At 29.2% G+C, this 20,226-nt stretch overlaps 2 protein-coding genes across 2 annotated transcripts; one reads left to right on the top strand and one right to left on the bottom strand.

Moving 5' to 3' along the window:
• Window positions 1-587: 587 nt before the first annotated feature.
• LOC134715294 (golgin subfamily A member 7-like) lies at window positions 588-9,503 on the bottom strand. The gene is made up of 5 exons (XM_063577396.1): window positions 9,333-9,503; window positions 6,889-7,010; window positions 5,026-5,178; window positions 4,127-4,228; window positions 588-3,562 (listed from the first exon to the last, which is right to left on the bottom strand). The coding sequence occupies exons 2-5, from the start codon at window positions 7,006-7,008 to the stop codon at window positions 3,524-3,526; spliced, it is 414 nt and encodes a 137-aa protein (XP_063433466.1). The 5' UTR covers window positions 7,009-7,010; window positions 9,333-9,503; the 3' UTR covers window positions 588-3,523.
• Window positions 9,504-9,755: 252 nt separating this feature from the next.
• On the top strand, window positions 9,756-18,830 carry LOC134715293 (ras-related protein Rab-28-like). Its single transcript, XM_063577395.1, has 6 exons — window positions 9,756-9,956; window positions 13,067-13,163; window positions 13,944-14,032; window positions 14,649-14,778; window positions 15,405-15,508; window positions 16,081-18,830. Exons 1-6 carry the CDS (start codon window positions 9,882-9,884, stop codon window positions 16,255-16,257), a joined length of 672 nt encoding a protein of 223 aa, XP_063433465.1. The 5' UTR covers window positions 9,756-9,881; the 3' UTR covers window positions 16,258-18,830.
• The last annotated feature ends 1,396 nt before the right edge of the window (window positions 18,831-20,226 follow it).

The following is a 20,226-nucleotide window of genomic DNA, read 5'->3' as shown; positions in this document are numbered from 1 at the left end:
CCTCCATTAAGTTTACCTTATCTAACAATGACTTCACAGTTCAGCTAGAAAGCAAGCTAACCAAAGATATTTCCCTTAGCTAAACACTCATTGAAATCAGCTGTAAATGCTTTCATTGTATCTCATTACAATCCAATTTTTGACTAAGACAAATCTTCCTTTATCTCAAGTGTAATAACTTCATTTCTGACATCCTTCAAATTTAAAAAAAAAAAAAGAGAGTACACATTCTGCATATTTTTATAAAAAGTTAATTTCAATGTAATGATAAAGTAGAAGTGCTAAGTTTTAAGTGTGCATTTTTATAGGTTGAAATTAATAAAGCAAAAGGAAAGAAAAAATGAAAAACTGATCAAAATTTTTGACTTTGTAATATTAATTGTACTAACACTTATAATCAAGTTATATAGGTTCACAACATACTGAAACAAATCATACCATAGCTTTCACAAATGAATCCTGAATTCAAAAAATGAGAAAAAATGTACCAAGTAATATTGGAAGGAGTTATGATATTACAACAATTATGAATCAGATTTACTCAATACAACAATATCTAACAATTAGGGATGAGGATAGGTGTATCATTGTCTCTCAATAACATATGTCTAAAGAGTTAAATGAAATTGAATATTTCTAAGTACATTGAAAATAATGATGATGGAAAACACATTCATGTCACAATATGAACAAATTTTGTTATGGCCTTGTGAAAATTAAGGAAGGTTTTGAACACTAATGTTCATACAATTCAGTAATGCTATATAAATTTATTTGATAATCTAGTTGGGAATTTTCAGGATCCATCAAAACTTGCATCAATGATACAACAACAAAATGACAACTCTCACCAAGAGTTAGTTAAAAACAAACTGTGGGAGGAAGGTTTGACTATAGCTCATACACTTTTTGAAACTGTAGTACCATAATATTATGAAGTGTGTTGCTACATTCATTACTGTAACAGCTTTAATCATATGGAAACCAAAGACAAAATTTACATGGAAATTAGACAAAAACTTGAAATGGTATGCATCATGTAAAAGTGTGATTTAAATACCCCTCTGGTCATTTTAAATTTTAATTAACATGATCACAATGTCTATGACTAAATATAAACTAATAAAGCATTAAAAGATATTTTCTATACTACGCAGGTATTTTTAGAGAAAAAAAACAAAAAAAAAACAATGATAATGACTCATCACACACAAGTCATTTCATCCTATACAGATAGATACATGGGGAGATGTATTGTTAGGCCATTCACTTTATCAAAGATACAATTTTTGAAAAACAATAGAAAAAACTCTTCAAGTATCAGAATAATGAGAAGAATTTATTTCCAAGAGCTCAACATCTGCTCTTTTGTGATCTAGAATGTACAAATAAATCCTAGTTATATCAAAGACTAAGATGACTGATTGAAATACAACATGAATGCACCTGTATTTGGAAGAATAAAACATACACAAACAATGTACAAAAAAAAAATAATTGGTATATGGCATCTCCCTGTTTTCCATCATTCACAAACCTCAAGCTTATATCACAGTCAAATTATGTCTCAATATGTCACAACTAACTTAAATAAAATATTTTACAATATAACACGTGAAAACATACAATATGAATATATGATTGACGACCTGTGTAAACATGATTTTGATATAAGTCACATGTCAACCTCTTTGTTTCAATCTGGAAAGATAAATAAAGTCTGAATTTATATACATCTACTTCTGGAAATACTTTCCAAAAACTACAACTTCATCCAGAAAACTTATCTACACACTGTAGTATATATCATACATAGTATATATATGTATGAAAAAATAAATAGATACAACATCATAATGAAATGTCTGTGATATATTGTATATCATTTGGAAAACAAGAATGTGTCCATAGTATACAGATGCTCTACTCACACTATCATTTTCCATATTCAGTGGACCGTGAAAATGGGGTAAAAAATCTAATGTGGCAATGAAATAAGAAAGATCATATCATAGGAAAGACGTGAATGAAGTTTCAGGTTGATTGGACCATAAAAAATTATACCAATAAATTGGACATAAATACAATGACATGAAATTTGTGATGGGAAATTTTGATCACATGTATATCCATTTCTACAAAAGGATAATAATCACTAAAAGGATGTAGGATAGTAATCATTAAAAGGATGTCATTAATGTACACAGGGAAGATAACAATAGATGATGGTAATGTCTTTAAAAAACCTTGTTATCTTTAATCAGTTTATAAGATAGCATGACCATCCTAGATACTTACATGTAAATGATTCTATATAAATAACACATAGCGGAGAGTGTGAAACAGCGTACTGTAACCCAAGAAGACAAGCCAAATTTGACAATGTTTTATTGAGATGTAACAATCTGCTCTTTCACCCGCTAAGCTGTGTATTATTTAATTTATTATACTGAATGCTCTGTTATTACTGTCATTTGAATTTGAAAATTGAACGTTATAAACTATGACAACCATCTATAATTAGTAACGCTCACAATTGATCAAGTGTGTTTGTGAACTGTAATAGAATATATGAGCCATGTGATAAAGTAAATTATCATGCTCCTATTAACCAATCAAAATCTGGCATTTGAAAGTGAAGTATAATAAATTACTTAGATGATACACACAAATGTTCACATGATAATGTCTATTGTGATTTCTATCTGCACACAGAACTGTGTTAAAAATGTATGAATTATAAAATATTCAATTCTCATTAAATAGGTTAAATTAACTCCATCCTAAAAACACCTAGTTACATTAGAAACAAGTTCCCATAATGCAACACAAATTCTGAATTAATCAGTTGATTGACATTAGCTATGTTGACATAAGCATTACACATGTTTCATATATATATGTATGAAGTTCATACCTGCCAACATTTTAAAATGCCCATGTGGGTTTTATGGTCAAGGTTGCTCTCATAGTCCTACAAAACCTTTAAAGGGACCTTCAAATCTACTTTAATGTTGTTTATTTGCTTCTTCGTGTATTTGAAATTCTATTGCCATGGTAAAATTAATTGATTTGTTTTAAAATGTGGACAAATTTCCTCTTTCAAATATTCAAATTGGGGGCCTCCATGGGGGATATCTCGCACAAATAGTGACAGTTGGCAGGTATGGAAGTTGCTTGGAATTAACCAAATTAATAGAAATTAAATTGTTATTTTTTTAAACATGAGATCAATTGTACGTTATATACATGTAAATGAATTTAATAGTTTTCTTCTCTAAAATTGGTAAAAAAAACAGGTAATAAAAAGAAAAATCTATTTAAAAATTTAAATGTCAGCAAACCTAATTTGGAGTTGATGTTTAGCAGCAGTACAATAATATCTAACAATATTTTAACTGAAATTTGAAGAAATATTTTGTTTAAAAGCACAAAGTATATCATTCAATAACATGATAGCTGTTCGGAAGAAAACAACTATTCACAGATAGAAGACTATAAAGTTAGTTCTGAAATCTTTTTCTCATCTTCCATTGTTTTCAGACAATAAACATATCTCAAGCTGAAAATTAGTTAAGGAAAAGTTAAAATAATGTATGATAAAATCAAAATGGCCATGCTGGAAAAAGAAAACTGGGCAAGTAGAGAAAACAAAAACATTGCAAAGGTTTCTGCAGTACACTGTGCCAATACATGAGGAACATTTGCCATTCACTGATTTGATTCTGTTATTACGTGCTATCATGAAAACCAAACAGTGACCTATAGTTGTTAATTTCTGTGTAAATTTGGTCTCTTGTGGAGAGTTGTCTCATTGGCAATCATACCACATCTTCTTTTTTATATTTTGTCATGTATGTACAAAGCATGATAAGTTGAAAGTGATATATCAGTTTTTTTACAAATGTTTAGTGAAAATAAACTTCTGGTATCAAAAGTATTTTAATAGCTTCAAACAAAAAATTAAATGTCATTAAAAAAAGATTTGAAATAAATTCACTTTCTTTTTATATATTGAAAGCAGCATCACGTAAAGATTCTTAGAAAAGCTAATAAATTGCTGAACGCCTAATGGTGGCAACAGCTAAGACTGGCCCTTCAGCCAAATGTGGAAATAAAAGGATACAGTTCTTAGTCCTCTTTCTACTGGATCAACTAACATCAGTCCTCTTGGTACATAGTAATCTTGGTTTTGTTCTGCGATGAATTTGGTTATTTTCTTTAACATCTACAAAATTAAATCAAAGTCATGTTATTGCCTTATGTGCAAGATTTGTAATTGTGAAAGTGAATATTAAAGAATTTATATCAATATGACTATTGTTAGTTCCCAAGTTAAAGAATACATTATTTTTTCTAGTTTTTACACTTGTTTTTCTGAGAAAAAAAATATATATAGCTGCATTTTAATTTGTTTCTTTGTCTCCAGATTTTCATATATCAAAATGACATTGTGTGCACATTAAAGATTTTCCAATATTGTTTACAAGTGTCGTAAAGATATAAATCCAACACTAAATTTTATGCCATTGTTACTTCAAAATAACAAAATTCACACTCAATTAAGGTTACATGATAAGATAACATAAGATACTATTTATTTTCTTAAATTGTCACCATCCATTACAATATCTATATACATACACACACATGAAGTCATAAGAACCTAACATTTAAGTAAAAGGATGCCAGACACACTATCATTAAAACAAACATCTACTACATCCATAAAAGGGAGCGCTTTGTTACATGTATTGAGTATGTACAAAAAGTCCTAAAGCATATAAATCAAACATCAAATTGTAGCAGCAGCTTTTTAAAGGAAAGGAATACAAGTAGTTACGCATATTGCTCTGTCCATTGCTTTCTCTCTAATACAAAGTTTTTCAGAGCTAACAATTAATTTCCTGCTTCATTCTGATATTTACAAATCAAAATTTGTAATTCTATATACTCATGATACTGTACACATGTACATATGTTATAACAACTACAACCAATAAGGGCTTAATAAATGAACTTTACCTTTTCATAATGTGTATCAAAACATATATAACTTGTATAAGCTGTAAGACATGCTAAGCAGCTCTCACAATAATTCCTGCCTCCTAAGGTTTCTGCCTCACTGAACATGCTATTCAGTTGAGTGATAGTTCTTACAAATACATCAGTCTCCAGCTGTAAAAATAGCAACAACATTTTAAATGTTAACTTTGTTTTGAAATACAGTGAAACCTGTTTTGAGGAACCACTCAAAGGAAAACAAAAAAGCGATCTCTGAAGCAGACTTGGGGTAATTGTAATTGTAATCGTTAATCAGCTGTAATTGATTTCAATTTTTCAAGTAATCATTGTAATCATTACATGTAATTTAATTTAATCAATTACTTTTAAAAATGCCCTGTAATCCTGATTACATTTTGATTACATTCTGATTACAATGAAAAAAACTTGAACTGTGTTTATGGTCAATAAATGAACCTTTTTGTTATTCTTATTTAGTAGATATTTAACAAGTTAAGATAGTTTGGTTTACTTTATAAAACATGTGAATTGATTTGTATACTTCAGTAAAAAATAAACTGTTACAATATTAAAAAGTCATCATTAGCCAAAGAAGGCCTTAGTGTAAAATATTGTACATATATTCACAATTTATAAAAGATGTACATATATAATATTTGATATTGTGATTATTGTAAACTTTGAATTGACAGGTAGAAAACCAATTAATTAAGATTTGTTTTTATTGCTATTTCTAATTAAGTATAGCTGTAGGACAATATATATGATAAAGATTAATCAAACATGTGAAAATTACACTAATTAGCACAAACTAAATTAAAAGTTGGACAAATATCTTGTTTAAAATAAGCAATTTTTTGTATGTAAAATGCATCGACTTTTAGTACTTATATTTTGTTTACAATTTGTTTAAACAATTCTATTAAATTTTACATAATTGTTATCTGGTAACTTTATTCCATCCATATATTAACTTCCAAAAACTGCACCTTGACATACCTTGACATACATATAAAGTCTGTAAGAGGTCAGAAGACTAACAGCAAACTCTTTATAAAGACCTTAGCCATATTCAATTGAAGTCAAAATAATTCAGAGACCAATGATAATAAAGTTGACATAATGTTCATGTATGTCTGTAGTTAACTTTTGTGGTTAATTAAATAGTTGAAGTTGGAAGTTATCATTTTAATATAAATATATAAAAAAATCGATTCTAAAAAATACTATAGTTATATATTAAACGTTATTCAAAACATTTTTTTTTTAATTCATTGTAATCAGATGTAATTATGATTACTTTGCCAATGTAATCATTAATTTAATCAGACACTTCCAGAAATGATGTAATCATTAATTTAATTTAATCGTACAAATGACAAAGTAATTGTAATTTAATCAATTACATTGTAAGTAATCGGACCCATCTCTGCTCTTAAGACAGGAGGTCTTTCAATTCAGGTTCAATTTATATGAACTGTACTACAGAGGGATCAAAAATTGGTGCTCATTTAACACAGTTTTTTACTTAATACAGGTGGTCTCTTAAGCAGGTTTGACTGTATATACATGTAGTTTGTATCGTTTTTTTGTAGAAATAAATGAAATTGGAGGCTCTAAAGAGTCTGTGTCACTGCGCTCACTCACATAGATGACAAATCTATGTTTAGAAGTCCCCTTAATTAAGCAATATATTTGACAACACATGTACATTGCATATAGTTTTCTGAAAGTTCAACTAACAGATCTAGGTCAACATGCATTACTATTTTAGGAGCTGTCATGGTAAGTTGTTAACAAGTGTAAGCATATGAAGATAATGTTGCGAATTGTGAAAATGGGAGACAATCCATATCAAATTACCTTTCCATTGAGCTCTGCTGGAAATTTAGTAAGAAATTTGACTGATGTGCCTTCTGAGAAATCTCTTTGTATAAAGACCTTCTGACAATTATTGGGTGGTATACCACTTATGTCATCCATATCTACAAAATAAATAGAAATTAAAACTAACTACGTGTGTACCAAAAGTATAATAAAACTACTAAATATGTTTTTTTTCTGTAAAAGTACTTTTATTTGTAGGTATCTATTTTTGTGGTTTTATGAAAAACTAGATGTAAAAAAATTTATGAGAACTAATTGTTATGAATTTATATCAAGTAATAAGGAAAGTTATTTTGCACTCGACAATATCCACTTATTTATATGAGTCAAAGTTCCTTAAAACAGTTATAACTAAGACTCTCTTTAACTTTTCACATAACTCAAAAGACCTAAACATTACATATAAATTCTAAAGCCAGAAGCAAGTAGATATACATGTATTTTAGAACATTTTTTATAATAGTAGGTAACTCAATGCTAGGAGAAAATAAGATTCATCTTTCTTTATTCGGATATGCTCCTTCTTTGGAGGATTATAACAGAACATAGAAGATGGTATATACGATCAAAAATGGCAGTCGATTATGTTAATTTTTGTATCAAAAATAGAGGCAGTCAAAGACAATTTTTTTATGTCAGACATCATCCCTCTGATGGACTTCTGCATTGAATGCAAGACTTTCATCAGACCCCACCAAGAGGCTCTCCGATTGTACATGCCACACAGGCTTGACCAGGGATGCATACAGAAAAGCGGTCAAAGCATAGGCCAATATTGTTTTTCTAACTACATTATTGTAGACCAACCCTTACCAACTGAGCAACAACCTATACCTGGCACTAAGTTTTGTAGCATACAGTGATTCTAATCAGATCATGATTTAGTCTCACAGAGACCGGCCACACATGTACATGATGTAGCCCATTTCAATGACTCAGACACAGGTCTGATGTTACGCTCACTATACATGTATACAATTGTTGGCAGACCAAACATTTTCAGTGACAGTGACTCCAACACAGGTTCGGTGTTAAGCTTGCCAGATATACTTATTGGCAGACCAAACCTTTTCAGTGACAGTAACTTAGATTCATAGGTAATGTGCCTTTCATCAACTTAATCACTTTACACATACTAAGCTACAATTACTTTTTATTACCTGTCATTAGTTGTCATAAAACTATTAAAGCTGTCACTGACCATAATTTCCAATTAGCCAATAATTAAAAAGATTTAAGAAAGTTGAATTAAAATAAAAATATTACAATACTGTTATTATTAAATGATTAATTTGACCATTTATAAATAATTTAATTTTGGATGTAACACGTCTTCTGATTGGCTGACATAATTTTGTCATGTGACCGTGACTTCATCAACGTTTTTCTACGGTTTAAAATGGAAATTAGAATTAATTTATAAGAAATGACTGTAATATTTTTTCTGTCTATTCGAAATAACATAAAAAATTTGGTGCACGCGTTATTCAGCGTTCTCCAAATTTGTTATGTTATTTCTTCATAGACAGAAAAAAATATTACAGTCATTCCTTAAATAGTAAATTTAACTGTTTCATTTAAACTAATAGACAACTTTCGAATTCAATGCATTGCCGGGTAAACTATAATGTTATATTGCAGGAATCATTCAGCAAATGAAATTCTATTAATTGACAATCAACACTGCTGTCATTAGGGAATTGTAATTAGTAATTATAGGACCTACAAAACAAATACAGGCGACCCTCTAACTGGTTATTGACATCATTAAGGCATGCATAATTGATAAGGTTTTTTTCCTGGTGACGGATGAACTCCAATTGGTCTATTAATTTAAACTAACACTTTATAACCAAATATAATTACACTAGACACGAACGTCTCAGTTAAAAATTAACGTTGTTACAAATCACAAAGGTTTACAACAATCAGGTTACGAAACAGCATACATTCGTTGAAATTTGTTTCAATTAAAAAAAAATCATACAGACTTTGCACCTTTCACAGAAAATTGCTAATGCCAATGCCTTCCTCATATACATGTACACCTGATTGCTTTTTGGAAATTTGTCCAGCTTGAACTTTAAACAGCAGAAAACTATCACTTTTACATTGTGGTGTCAGATATTTTCTATTACAATTTAAGAGATCTTTTGTGATGTACAGAGATGGCAGACATTATAAGGTGTATAAGTTTTTTATACGAAATATGGTTGGTTATCTATTGCAACATAACACCAGTATGGCCATCAAATGTTTTGAGTTCTGCCGTTTCATCTATGGCCGAAATGGTGTTGTGGCCGAACAGGTTGTGTACGAATCGTCTCGAAAGCACAAAAATCCTGTCAAATTTATCAAAAATAAGAGGTTTTGGGTGAATATACAACCTCGACTAGAAATATAGCTTGATATGAATTTACCTATGGATGACCTTTTTTCCTTGGTCTTTATTTGAAAGCTGTAGGTATTTTGTAAACAGAATTAAAGCCTGTCTAAATACAAAGCATTTTCAATTTCATAATAATAAATGTCAATGTTGTGACGATACGGGCACTTCCTGTCAAGTCACGTGGTACAATGTTATGATAATTTAGGACAAAATCCGGATAATTTAATTCCGGAAGAATGAAAAGTCTTTTATAGAGTATAAAATGTGAAAAATATCGTTCTTTCGTATTTATCTTTTAAAATTGCAATAGATAATATGTGCAAGCATAACTTATTTGCAGCATTTCTATACAGGCGTTTCTTCTTACATCAAATCCCCTGTAGGGTGCCCTTAATTATTTTCGGTACATTCCTGTCAACAGAACGCTTGTTAGAAGCAGAAATAGAAGGTAAAAGTTCAAGCATTAATCTGACAGAAAGACCTGGGTGACCTGACCGTAGATGTAAATACAGGAGTAAAACATGATTAAATAGAAATAATCCCTGTTTTTATAGTCTAAATTGTTTGATTTTTGTTCAATATGTCGGACTCAGAAGATGAAGCACCTGACAAACAGCTCAAAATTGTTATTATGGGAGATGGTGCTTCAGGAAAGGTAAAACATTCCATCAGTGTTGTGTTTAGCAACCGAGAATACATAAAACGTGTCAAGGATATAAGGCATATATATATCTGTTAAACAGGAAACAATGAAAAGTTTGTTTTTGTGATTGTAAAACTGAATAAAGCATACTCCATAAAATATTTATTGTAACCCACATTTCGTGTATCACTTCCTTGAACAGTTGAACACATAAAAACATAAAATCAGATCATAAAAAATATAAATCTGATCACTCAATATCTTCTTCTGATAGCTCAGAAAAACTCTTAATCACACATAAAAGTAAAAGTAAACAAAGTAACTACTCAAATATTAATCTTAAGCTTCAATTTATTTTTTCTATGGCAGACTGAGTCATAACACACATTTGATAAAGGTCAAATAACTGTCATTAGCTAAAAATTTTGTACATATAATTTTGCACAAATTTTGACATGTTTCATGTTTTTCAATCTTCTGATATCTCTCTGGTTTGTCTGTTTCCACAGACTGGCCCGGTGGTTCTCTCCGAGTACTTCGGTTTCCTCCACCATAATACATGTAACAGACTTCACGGTGTCCTGCACCCTTGGGTGGGGATTGTTCTGGTGGTGGGAAAATATTGTAAAGGACACATCTCCATTAATCCTTAGTGAGTGGATCTGCTGTATTGCAGTCAATCAAGGGGTGCGTCTAAATTGGCGTAATCTTGAAGTACATACATGTACATTGTACATACTTGATCTTTAAGTTCATGTACACTAAAATCCAGTTTGTCTGCCATTGAAAATCTTTTTCCTGTTTTATTCAGCATCAAAAACAGAAAATCTGGGACATAACAGCCTAAAAAATAATGTTTTACAAACAGGATTAAGTTAATATCTGAATAATTCCTGATCTCCAAACTGTATTACATTTATATACTATTAAAAAAGTTGTATTCATTTTTTTTCTATAAAAAATGATCGATTACTGTTTCACATAAGTACATTGTATAGTCACCACATTCCTTTTTATTCTTTACAAGAGGAGTTTGACTCCACTCTTAATTTACTAGAACATGTAGCATGTACAAGGATTGCCTGTTTTCATGTGAAAGGGTATTATTTTTTTTAACAGATATATATATATATACATGTATATGGGCAAATATTGCAGAGGCCTTGTTACTACATGTACATCTTCTTCTACAAATCACAATTGGCTGTAATGAATAACAATTATGAATCAACCAATCCAAACATACAATGATGAAAAAAGAGAGAAAAAAACTGCTTATTTAGTGATTTCGATATACTTTAACCTAGCTATGGGAACATCTTTTTTGATTTTACAGTACATTTTGGTGTTCATCAAGCTTTTATACATGTACATGTAAGGCAAACAATCAATTACTTTTTTCAAGACAAACATAAAAGTTTTACTGTAAAACTTAAGATGTGACTTCTTATATATTGAACATTTATGTACATGTATTAATTAACCAGTACCAATTTATCATTTTGTACAGCAAAAAATTGTTAAACTTAAAGTATTGATTAATTTGTAAAATCTAAGTCAATATGCAGATCTTAAACAGACTATAACTTTATAAAGAGAACTGCAAACAATTGTTTAACTTTACGGTAATGAAGTTTTAACTAATTTGTAAAAAATGAATTGATTTTTGAAATAAAAAAAGAATCAATAATGTTAAATTTGATAAACATTAATTAACAAGGAAAAGCAAACAAAATGGTCAGAAGAATACATACATGACATACATGTGTGGGTCACAATCAATAATGAACAAGACAATTTTATAAATAATCAATTGTCCTTTAAATTAACTAATCTAAATATGTTAAAGATACTGCATGCCTTGGGTTGTATTGTCTAAATATGCACCAGAAGATTAGGTATACAAATAAAAAGTCCTTCTTTACAATTTACATAGACATTTATTTTATTCCGATCTCTCCTAAGACAAAGTCTTGGAAGTAAAAAGTATATGTATTTGTGAAATTTATAGCATCTGTCAGGCCATAAAAAAGAATAAGTTTGTTTGCCCAAACACTACCTACCCAGAAAAAACTGCCTCAAATTCTTTTTTTGTCCTGATTTGAAGAAGGTTTTTTTAATCAGATAGGCATGAAGACTAATAATTAACACCCGATACTTCAATTTTTCTTTTTGAAAAAAAAAGAAAATGCCTACCTAAGTACCTACCCACTGTCTCAACCTTTGGGTAGGGTTTGGGCAAACCAAAATATTTTTAATTGTGGCCTCATAGTGATACATGTATGTATGTGATGCAACAATTGAGTTTGTTATTAAGTCAGTTAAACAGGAACCACTTATGCTAAGTTAATGCTACATGTATTTGATATGCAGTTGTAGTACACGTAGCATAATAATAATATATCTCACTAAGGCAAGTCCATGAGTCCTGGACTCATCAAAATCTGTCTGGACTCACCATTTTCAAAACTGGTGAGTCCACAGATGCATCAAGATTGAAACATTTTGTATAAACTGAACACAGTTAAACACAAATATTTGCATTTTATAGCAAAAGTTTAAAAGTGATCTGAATTTAACGTCATTTCATTGCTCTGTTAGGAAATGGAGACTAAAATATTACATTATAATGCAATAAAATATTTTCTTCTTTCTGTTGGACTCATCATGGCTAAAAATGACGACTCCCTGGACTCGCCTTCAAAAATCCTTAGCGAGAACCCTGAGCATTGTCACAGGCACATCTCATCTCTTTAGAAATTATACATTGAATTACCAGGCTTCTCACATAAGAAAATCTCTATATAAATAATTTCAACAAAAAATTTCAAATGTACCGTGAATCCCGAAACACAGAAATATATAAGAGTGTCCTGTATCCAGGTAACAAATTAACCAATCAAAATAAAGAATACTCAGAACAATTTCTTCCGAGTAAATGTAAACAGTGATTCACGTGGTAATTATCCATTTTTATAAAATCAAAAATTACACTATTATTATTAAGCCCTGTTCGTGTAATCATGGTCCACTTATTGACTTTGATACTTTTGTGCAACTTACATTTTAAAATTAGCTTTTTTGAGTATTAACTAAAGGAGTACTTTTCTTTCACATTACAGACATCTCTTGCTACTAGATATGCACAAGAACAGTTTGGAAGGCAGTATAAACAGACAGTTGGAATTGACTTTTTCTTGAAAAGAATAGTTTTACCAGGTATTTGTTGAATAAGGTTGATAAAAAATTGACAAATAAATTGAAAGGGTTTTAATGCATGAAATTTGGTGTCTAATACACAAGTATTTCATTTAAGTACTTCATATTAAATTAGCAGTTTTACCACTATGAATGTGAAAATAAAGGCAGTGTCAAAAAAATCACAGGAAAAATATTGCAATTATTCAATTTTCCATTTGGATTTTCTCTAGTTAATGTCTACCTAATGTAGTCATATTAATGAAAGATAAAATGACTTGTCATCCTTTATATCAAATTATGGATAGTTATTGCAATTATGTGGATAATGGGGAAGCAGTTCCTTGCACAGTTATATTAGTAGAAATACAAAATTCTGCTTAGATGATTACATGTATCTGCATACAGAATGTTAGCATCTAACTATTTTATCTCTTGTTTTACAGACAGAAATATAATACACAATATATACTAATAAACTCAACTTTTTTTCACAGATCCAAATTGATGGATAAACCCATGCATTTAATTTCTGAATTTACATTATAATTTTTAAGCTTGTTAAATCCATGAATGAATGGAATTTTATAAAATCATAACATTTAAATTACTTTTCATTGAAAAATTTAGAAATTGATTCATCCCTCAACTGGTATTCTTTATTTAATAAAGTCAAATATTCTTTTATTACATTTATAATCTATTTTTTACCATATAAGTTGTAGGTTAATTTTAAACTTTAGTTTTACTTTTATTTATTTAAATGTATGACAATCTATAAATAAATTGTATTTGTTTTAGGAAATGTTCATGTAGCTTTACAAGTATGGGATATAGGTGGACAGACATTAGGTGGTAAAATGTTAGAAAACTACATATTTGGATCACATGTAAGTTTAAATGTACATACATGTCATGGATATTTTAACTTTTAAGGGAGCAAAGTTTGCTCTTATTAATACTTATCATTGAAGAGACTTTTAAAAGAATAACTTATACTTTATCTCATGGTTAGTCCTTTCTTGTTGAATATCCTTGGATTCATTTTCAATTTTCTATCTTTGTTTGTTTATTAGAGAAGATTCAAGATTAACACATGCCAATGATTTGTACTCACTTGCAAAAGTAGGGTGGTTTACAGTTTTTTTTAAGATTAAAGGGGAGATAATTTTATTGGTTGTCATCTTGATTTATTTTTTTGCCAACCTTTCTGATCATCCACTTTTAAGTCAAAGATGAAAACTTGGTGTTTGGCATTGAAGTATTTTACACATACCTACATATGTAATTTCTCAGATTTAGGTGGCAATTTCCAAACAGAATTACAAGGGGAAGTAAGACAGATCATGCATTATTTGTGTCAGATTTTTTTTTTTTTTTTAAACATGATTCTGAAAACATAAGCATCCTGGAATAGAATTATCCTGGTCACAACTTGTCTTTTCATATATTATATTGTGAATCAATTTTGAAAATAAATGAAAAGCCTGTTCTTCTGTATTTCAGGGTATCGTGTTAGTTTATGATATTACAAGTTATGCAAGCTTTGAAAATTTAGATGATTGGTATTCATCACTGAAGAAAGTATTTGGAAAAGAAACAAAATTGCCTCATGTAGCTTTAGTTGGAAATAAAAGTAAGTAAACTGTTCTTTTTAAAGACTAAATGCTTTAAAGATTTTAAAAGTATTTAAAGGAAAATCTGTGATAAAATAGCCCAACAGCATATGATTAGAATGATAAATGTCAATTAATAAAATTGAGAATGGAAATGGGGAATGTGTCAAAGAGCCTACAACCCGACCATAGAGCAGATAAAAAGCCGAAAGGCCACCAATTGGTCTTCAATGAAGCAAGAAACACCTGCACCCGGTGGAGTCCTTCAGCTAGCCCCTAAAAAAAGGTCATAATATAAACTCAAACAAATGGACAATTAAAGATTTGACATCTTAAACACCGAATTTTGAACAAATCAAAGCAGATGACTATCACTGAGTAGTCTCCTCATGTTGATGAGCACATAAATATGTACTGGAAGAAATAATTATATTATTAACTGCACAAACTTTTTGATGTAATATACATACCGTTTATAAAGGAAATGTTGGATATGATAAGTCTCTGCATAACTTACTATTGTTTTTTAAAAGTACATTGCTATAATATAGATTTCTACATTGTGTTTTATACTTTTATGAAATATATGCAAAAGAAAATTATTGAGTAAAAACTTATATAAACATAACTAATTTTTTTTCTACAGTTGATTTAGAACACATGAGAACTGTGAAAATCGATAAGCATCAAAAGTTTGCTCAGGAAAAAGGAATGTCAAGTCATTTTGTCTCCGCTAAAACGGGAGATTCTGTAAGTATTTATAACAGGTTTTTAAGTTATCATGTCTATGTCCAAACAGTCTATAAAAAAAAAGAGATGGCATGAACTGTGTTTTTTCTTTTCAAATATATAATAGATTGTAGAAATATAGAAAAAATGTTAAACATTAACAGGGCACAAATGAAAAAAAAAAGCCAGAAACCATACACATAAATTAAAAACATGATTTATGAACAATGAAACTCTGAATTTTTAGAGCAGTTTGAGAGAGAACAACACACAGCAAACATACTTTCCTTGTATTAATAGAAACACTTAAAGTAATTACCAACAGATGAGCTAACTGGCCATTTCGTTTTTCCATAGTATGTGACTATCATCATTTCACTAAATAACAAGAATAAAGAATGTTATATAGATGGGTTTTTTCCTGCAGCACAACACACAATTCTTTTCGTATGTGAACAGTGAATCCATGTTTTTAAAATTACTTGATTTCTACCACTTATCTGTACATTTAAATTTTTAGTTTAATGAGGAAAATTTTTGATAAAAGTCATGTTCAAGAATATTTTTTGAAAATTATAAATATATATTTCCAGGTGTCTCTGTGTTTTCAACGAGTAGCAGCAGACATACTTGGTATAAAACTGACTAAGCCTGAAGTAGAACAACATCAGAAAGTGATCAAGGCAGAAATTGTACAATATAAGAACGAAGCTTCGGCTAAACCTGTCACAAATAAACCGCAGAAAAGTTCTCTATGTTCGCTACAATAATGTTATGATGATTCATCTCTGCTGGTTCGGAGATTTGGAACAGTGCATTTGGGATTTTTAATTTTCTTCATGGTTTGGGTGAAGAATTGAAATTTTAGACAAAATGTTTGTCATTCTAAAATTTATGTTGGTGTAATTAGTGGAAATTTAATATTTTCAATTTTATGGATCCTTTATCTAGTAATGTTTTATTTCACCACTAAAAATAATACTGATTTATTTGAGCACAAAGTAAAAGTTATTTCCTTTACAGTGTAACTTAATAAGAAAAGTTAAATTTTGAAGGTTTTTTTTGGTCCTATTTTGAACTGTTAATCATTTAAAGAAAATGTACTTGACTTTAAGAACATGATGAAGGATTTCCAGTTACAAGTCACATATATTATAATCAGTATAAAAATGTAAAAAGATCTGCTTCTGAGGAATATTTTTTTTTTAATGTTTTTTTATGTTGAGATTTGAAATCAAAATTGAAGTAATGGAGTTAGTTATATGTTTTGTTGTGAGAAGTAATCTGAATCAGTTTTCTGTTTAGATGAGGATATTATCCTTGGAATAGACCTGTAAACTTATCAATATTTTCCTGTATGATAGTTGTTATGTTAGTCTAGCTAATAAACGACAATCCTATCTACTCCACGAAAATGTACCTATTCAAGTACAGAGTACCCAAGATTAATGCATTATATTTTTTAACTTAAGGTGGTACCAAAAACCTTTACTAAAATTAATTTGGCTTGTATCATTTTCATAAAACTTTGATCCTTTGACAAAAATATGAAAATTTCAAAAAAACACACACTTTCTTGGAAAAATTTCATTGGATATATAGTAGTTTGACAAACACTGATTTTGATCATTGAGAAGCTTTTAATATTTCCTTAACAAATCAATGTGATTAAAACATTTAGCTGAATTTTACAGAGTTATCTCCCTGTAGTGTTAGGTACCACCCTAGTATGCATTAATTAAAAAGATAGTACTCAGTACTCATTGCTTCTTATAAACTAGGCAGTGGTTGTTTAGAGGATTGTATAAGAGAGTTTCTCTTAATCACTGTAAAAAGTAGGAATGTCTATAACAAAATGGCAAGGAGTTTATCTACTTGAAGATTTGCTATGATTTTCATTTTTGTTGTAACAATTTGATTTTATTAGAATGCATTAATTTCAAATATGTGTGAATACCTGAATTCATCCTAGCCTGCCATTTTGTGAATGAAACTTAGAATTTTTAAGGAATATTGTAATTTTCAATATTTTGTAGAGAATTTACAATAAGTTGTATCAATCAAATAGCCACATCCCACCATACTCATAAAATCATTAAAAGATAGATTAAGTTTGGAAAAGATATTTGTAATTAATTTTTATATACTAAAATTTGAATATTTGACAATTGATATTGATTCATGTAATTTGAAAGCAGCAACTTATTACATCACATACATGTAGCAATAATTTTCCGAATTATGATATTCAGTTCTTTCTCAGCTTATCCTAACTGTAAACATTTGTTTATTTATTTTTGTTTTAATGAAGGTTGTATCTTTCATACTTGTACAACTTATTGACTTCATTTATTTACCATTAATCTACTCCAGAAAAAAGTTCTCTAACATGTTTCAAATACATAGGATAGTCAAGTTAAATTTGTAATAATGGAAGATGAAGATAAGTGCTAACAAAATCAGAAATAACACATTTACAAATATTAAGATTGTTTTTACCTCTATTGAATTGATAAACGAAGGAATTATTTACTAATGAATCTGCTTGTTTTAAGTTGGTTTTTTTAATACATTTTTATACAGAAAAGGAGACTTGTCACTCTTAGGTAGATTAACAGTAAAACTTGTATAATCTCAGAACTGTTTCTGGAATGAACAAGAAGATCTATCATTCAGAAGTGTTGATCTGTGTTTTGATAGACTTTCAGTCATTGTTGTATTTTTATTTGTTGTATTTTTATTGTTTGTTTATTTATGATAAGTTCCCTTTCATTTTGTTGTCACATATCAGCTGCAATATTTTTTATCTTATTTTGTGTATGAAATGATTTAGTAAATTTGAGTTGATATATTGGTTTTTTTTAAATGTTACAGTTCTTATATAACACCAATAGAGGTGTGAAATGACTTCAGTTGAATTAAGCTGACATATAGGTGGAATTTACTGGTACAAATATTTTGCATTTATTTTGAAAAAGGTTGTTTTGAATCTCTAATTTTATTTCAATGAATATCTTGGTCTTTTTGTAAAGACAGTAGATGTGTGTATATTTATTGTCTTGCATATTGAAATTTGAGATGTTATTACATGTAATTTTATGGAAAAAGGGGGGATTGGCTATTTAACAGATTAAATAGTACAATATATATTAACTATTTTAAATATCTACGACATGATTTATTGATGTGATGTGAAATACATTTGATAGAGTGAAGATGAATCAACACATGACATAGCAGTGCACCATTCAATGTTATTTTCATATTAAAATTGTGCTGGTTATGTGTGATAAAAATTGGCATTTTAAGGGGGGTTCGCGGGTAAAAAATAAAAAAAAAGATTTTGCTATGTTTTTTGATAAATGAACTTTATCATATACTAAATAGAAAATTGTAATAAAAAAATGGGGTCACCTTTCATTTAAACTCACTATCTGCCTCCGAAAGAAGCATACATTTTTATTGAAGTCTTTTTTTTCTGTTGAACTAATAGGAGAAATAGAGGTAATATCGAAATAAAAAAAGAACTAAACTACAGAAATCACTTAAATTTTACGGTTATTTAGGTTATGTACAGCTTATTTCAAAACAACAATAAGAAATATAGGTGACCTATGAGTTAAAAAAGATATTTCAATCTTAATGCAAAAAATTGCATTTTTGTACCAAAGGGAGATAATTTGGAGCTTTTTCAGTTATATAAAGATATTTACAGTCATCTGGGTCCAAACATTAACCATTTTTTCAGTTGATTTTGTACCATATCAGAAGATAATAACTAATAGTGTAATAAATAAAAAATTTAATGAAAAAAACAACTGCTATTTTTTTGCTGAAATTTTTCTACCCGCGAGCCTCCTTGAGGATTTACATGACTGTTTATTAGCATGTTAAATTTTGTATGGAAAATCTTATGAAGCCAAATTGAATTAAGTTTTATATTCTTGCCTCTGTCTACCTGATATTTTTTCCCTTTATTTTTATATTTTAATGGTAATTTTTATTTTTAATTGTATTATTCCATTCAATTTCTGGCCGTTTGATTGAAAAAAAATCCTCCTCCATTTGACATAATTTCTTAGAAAAAGGACTAAAATTTAAAAAATATTTTATGTGTCTGTAGTAAACTTATTTTCAGGACGTCCATGCACAGTAATAAATGGAATACAAGTTGTTCCTCTTTTTATTATAAGATTCCTGCCATCTTTAGACATTTCAGGCATATAACAATAGTATAGAAAATGTATCATTTATGTAGATGTCTATGATCACAAGTCTACTGAAAGTCTAGAACTTTGCTGCCTGTTGCCAGCCAGATGAGACAGGACACACTGTATTCCTTTCATCTTTTATTCTAGATAACAGATTTGGTTGATCATCATCAATTTTTTTCACAGTTTATTGTTCCATCCATATCTTTGTGCATGCATATTGTAAAATGTTTGGATGTATTTTTCTATTGAATGAATTTAAATTGGCATGATGCTTTTGTTGTTATTGAGGTCAGTATTATCTGATGTTTCACTGAATTTACTGATTAAATCTATACACAAAATCAGAAGTTGTTTTTGTCATTTTTATGAGCAAGAGTGCACACACTGAAATGTTTCGCCTTCTTTACTAATCATTGATATTATGTTGAAAGTCCTAAATATAAAGCTTTATTACAACTGTCACATAAACCAAGAAAACTAAACATTGACCTTTGAACCATGAAAATGAAGTCAAGGTCAGATCAA

This window comes from Mytilus trossulus, chromosome 4, assembly GCF_036588685.1.
Source record: "Mytilus trossulus isolate FHL-02 chromosome 4, PNRI_Mtr1.1.1.hap1, whole genome shotgun sequence".
Classification (NCBI taxonomy): Eukaryota; Metazoa; Mollusca; class Bivalvia; order Mytilida; family Mytilidae; genus Mytilus; species Mytilus trossulus.
Note: the sequence above shows the minus strand (reverse complement) of the source record. Positions and strands in the feature narration are given on the sequence as shown.

Bases quoted from the DNA above. Each gene is read 5' to 3' on its own strand.
- LOC134715294 (XM_063577396.1), bottom strand. From the start codon at position 7,008: ATGGATGACATAAGTGGTATACCACCCAATAATTGTCAGAAGGTCTTT. The intron at 4,229-5,025 runs GTAAAGTTCATT...TTAATTTTGTAG, and splicing joins TTGATACACATTATGAAAAG to ATGTTAAAGAAAATAACCAA. The intron at 3,563-4,126 runs GTATCCTTTTAT...ACTAATTTTCAG, and splicing joins TAGAAAGAGGACTAAGAACT to CTTGAGATATGTTTATTGTC.
- LOC134715293 (XM_063577395.1), top strand. From the start codon at position 9,882: ATGTCGGACTCAGAAGATGAAGCACCTGACAAACAGCTCAAAATTGTT. The intron at 13,164-13,943 runs GTATTTGTTGAA...TATTTGTTTTAG, and splicing joins GAAAAGAATAGTTTTACCAG to GAAATGTTCATGTAGCTTTA. The intron at 15,509-16,080 runs GTAAGTATTTAT...ATATATTTCCAG, and splicing joins CCGCTAAAACGGGAGATTCT to GTGTCTCTGTGTTTTCAACG.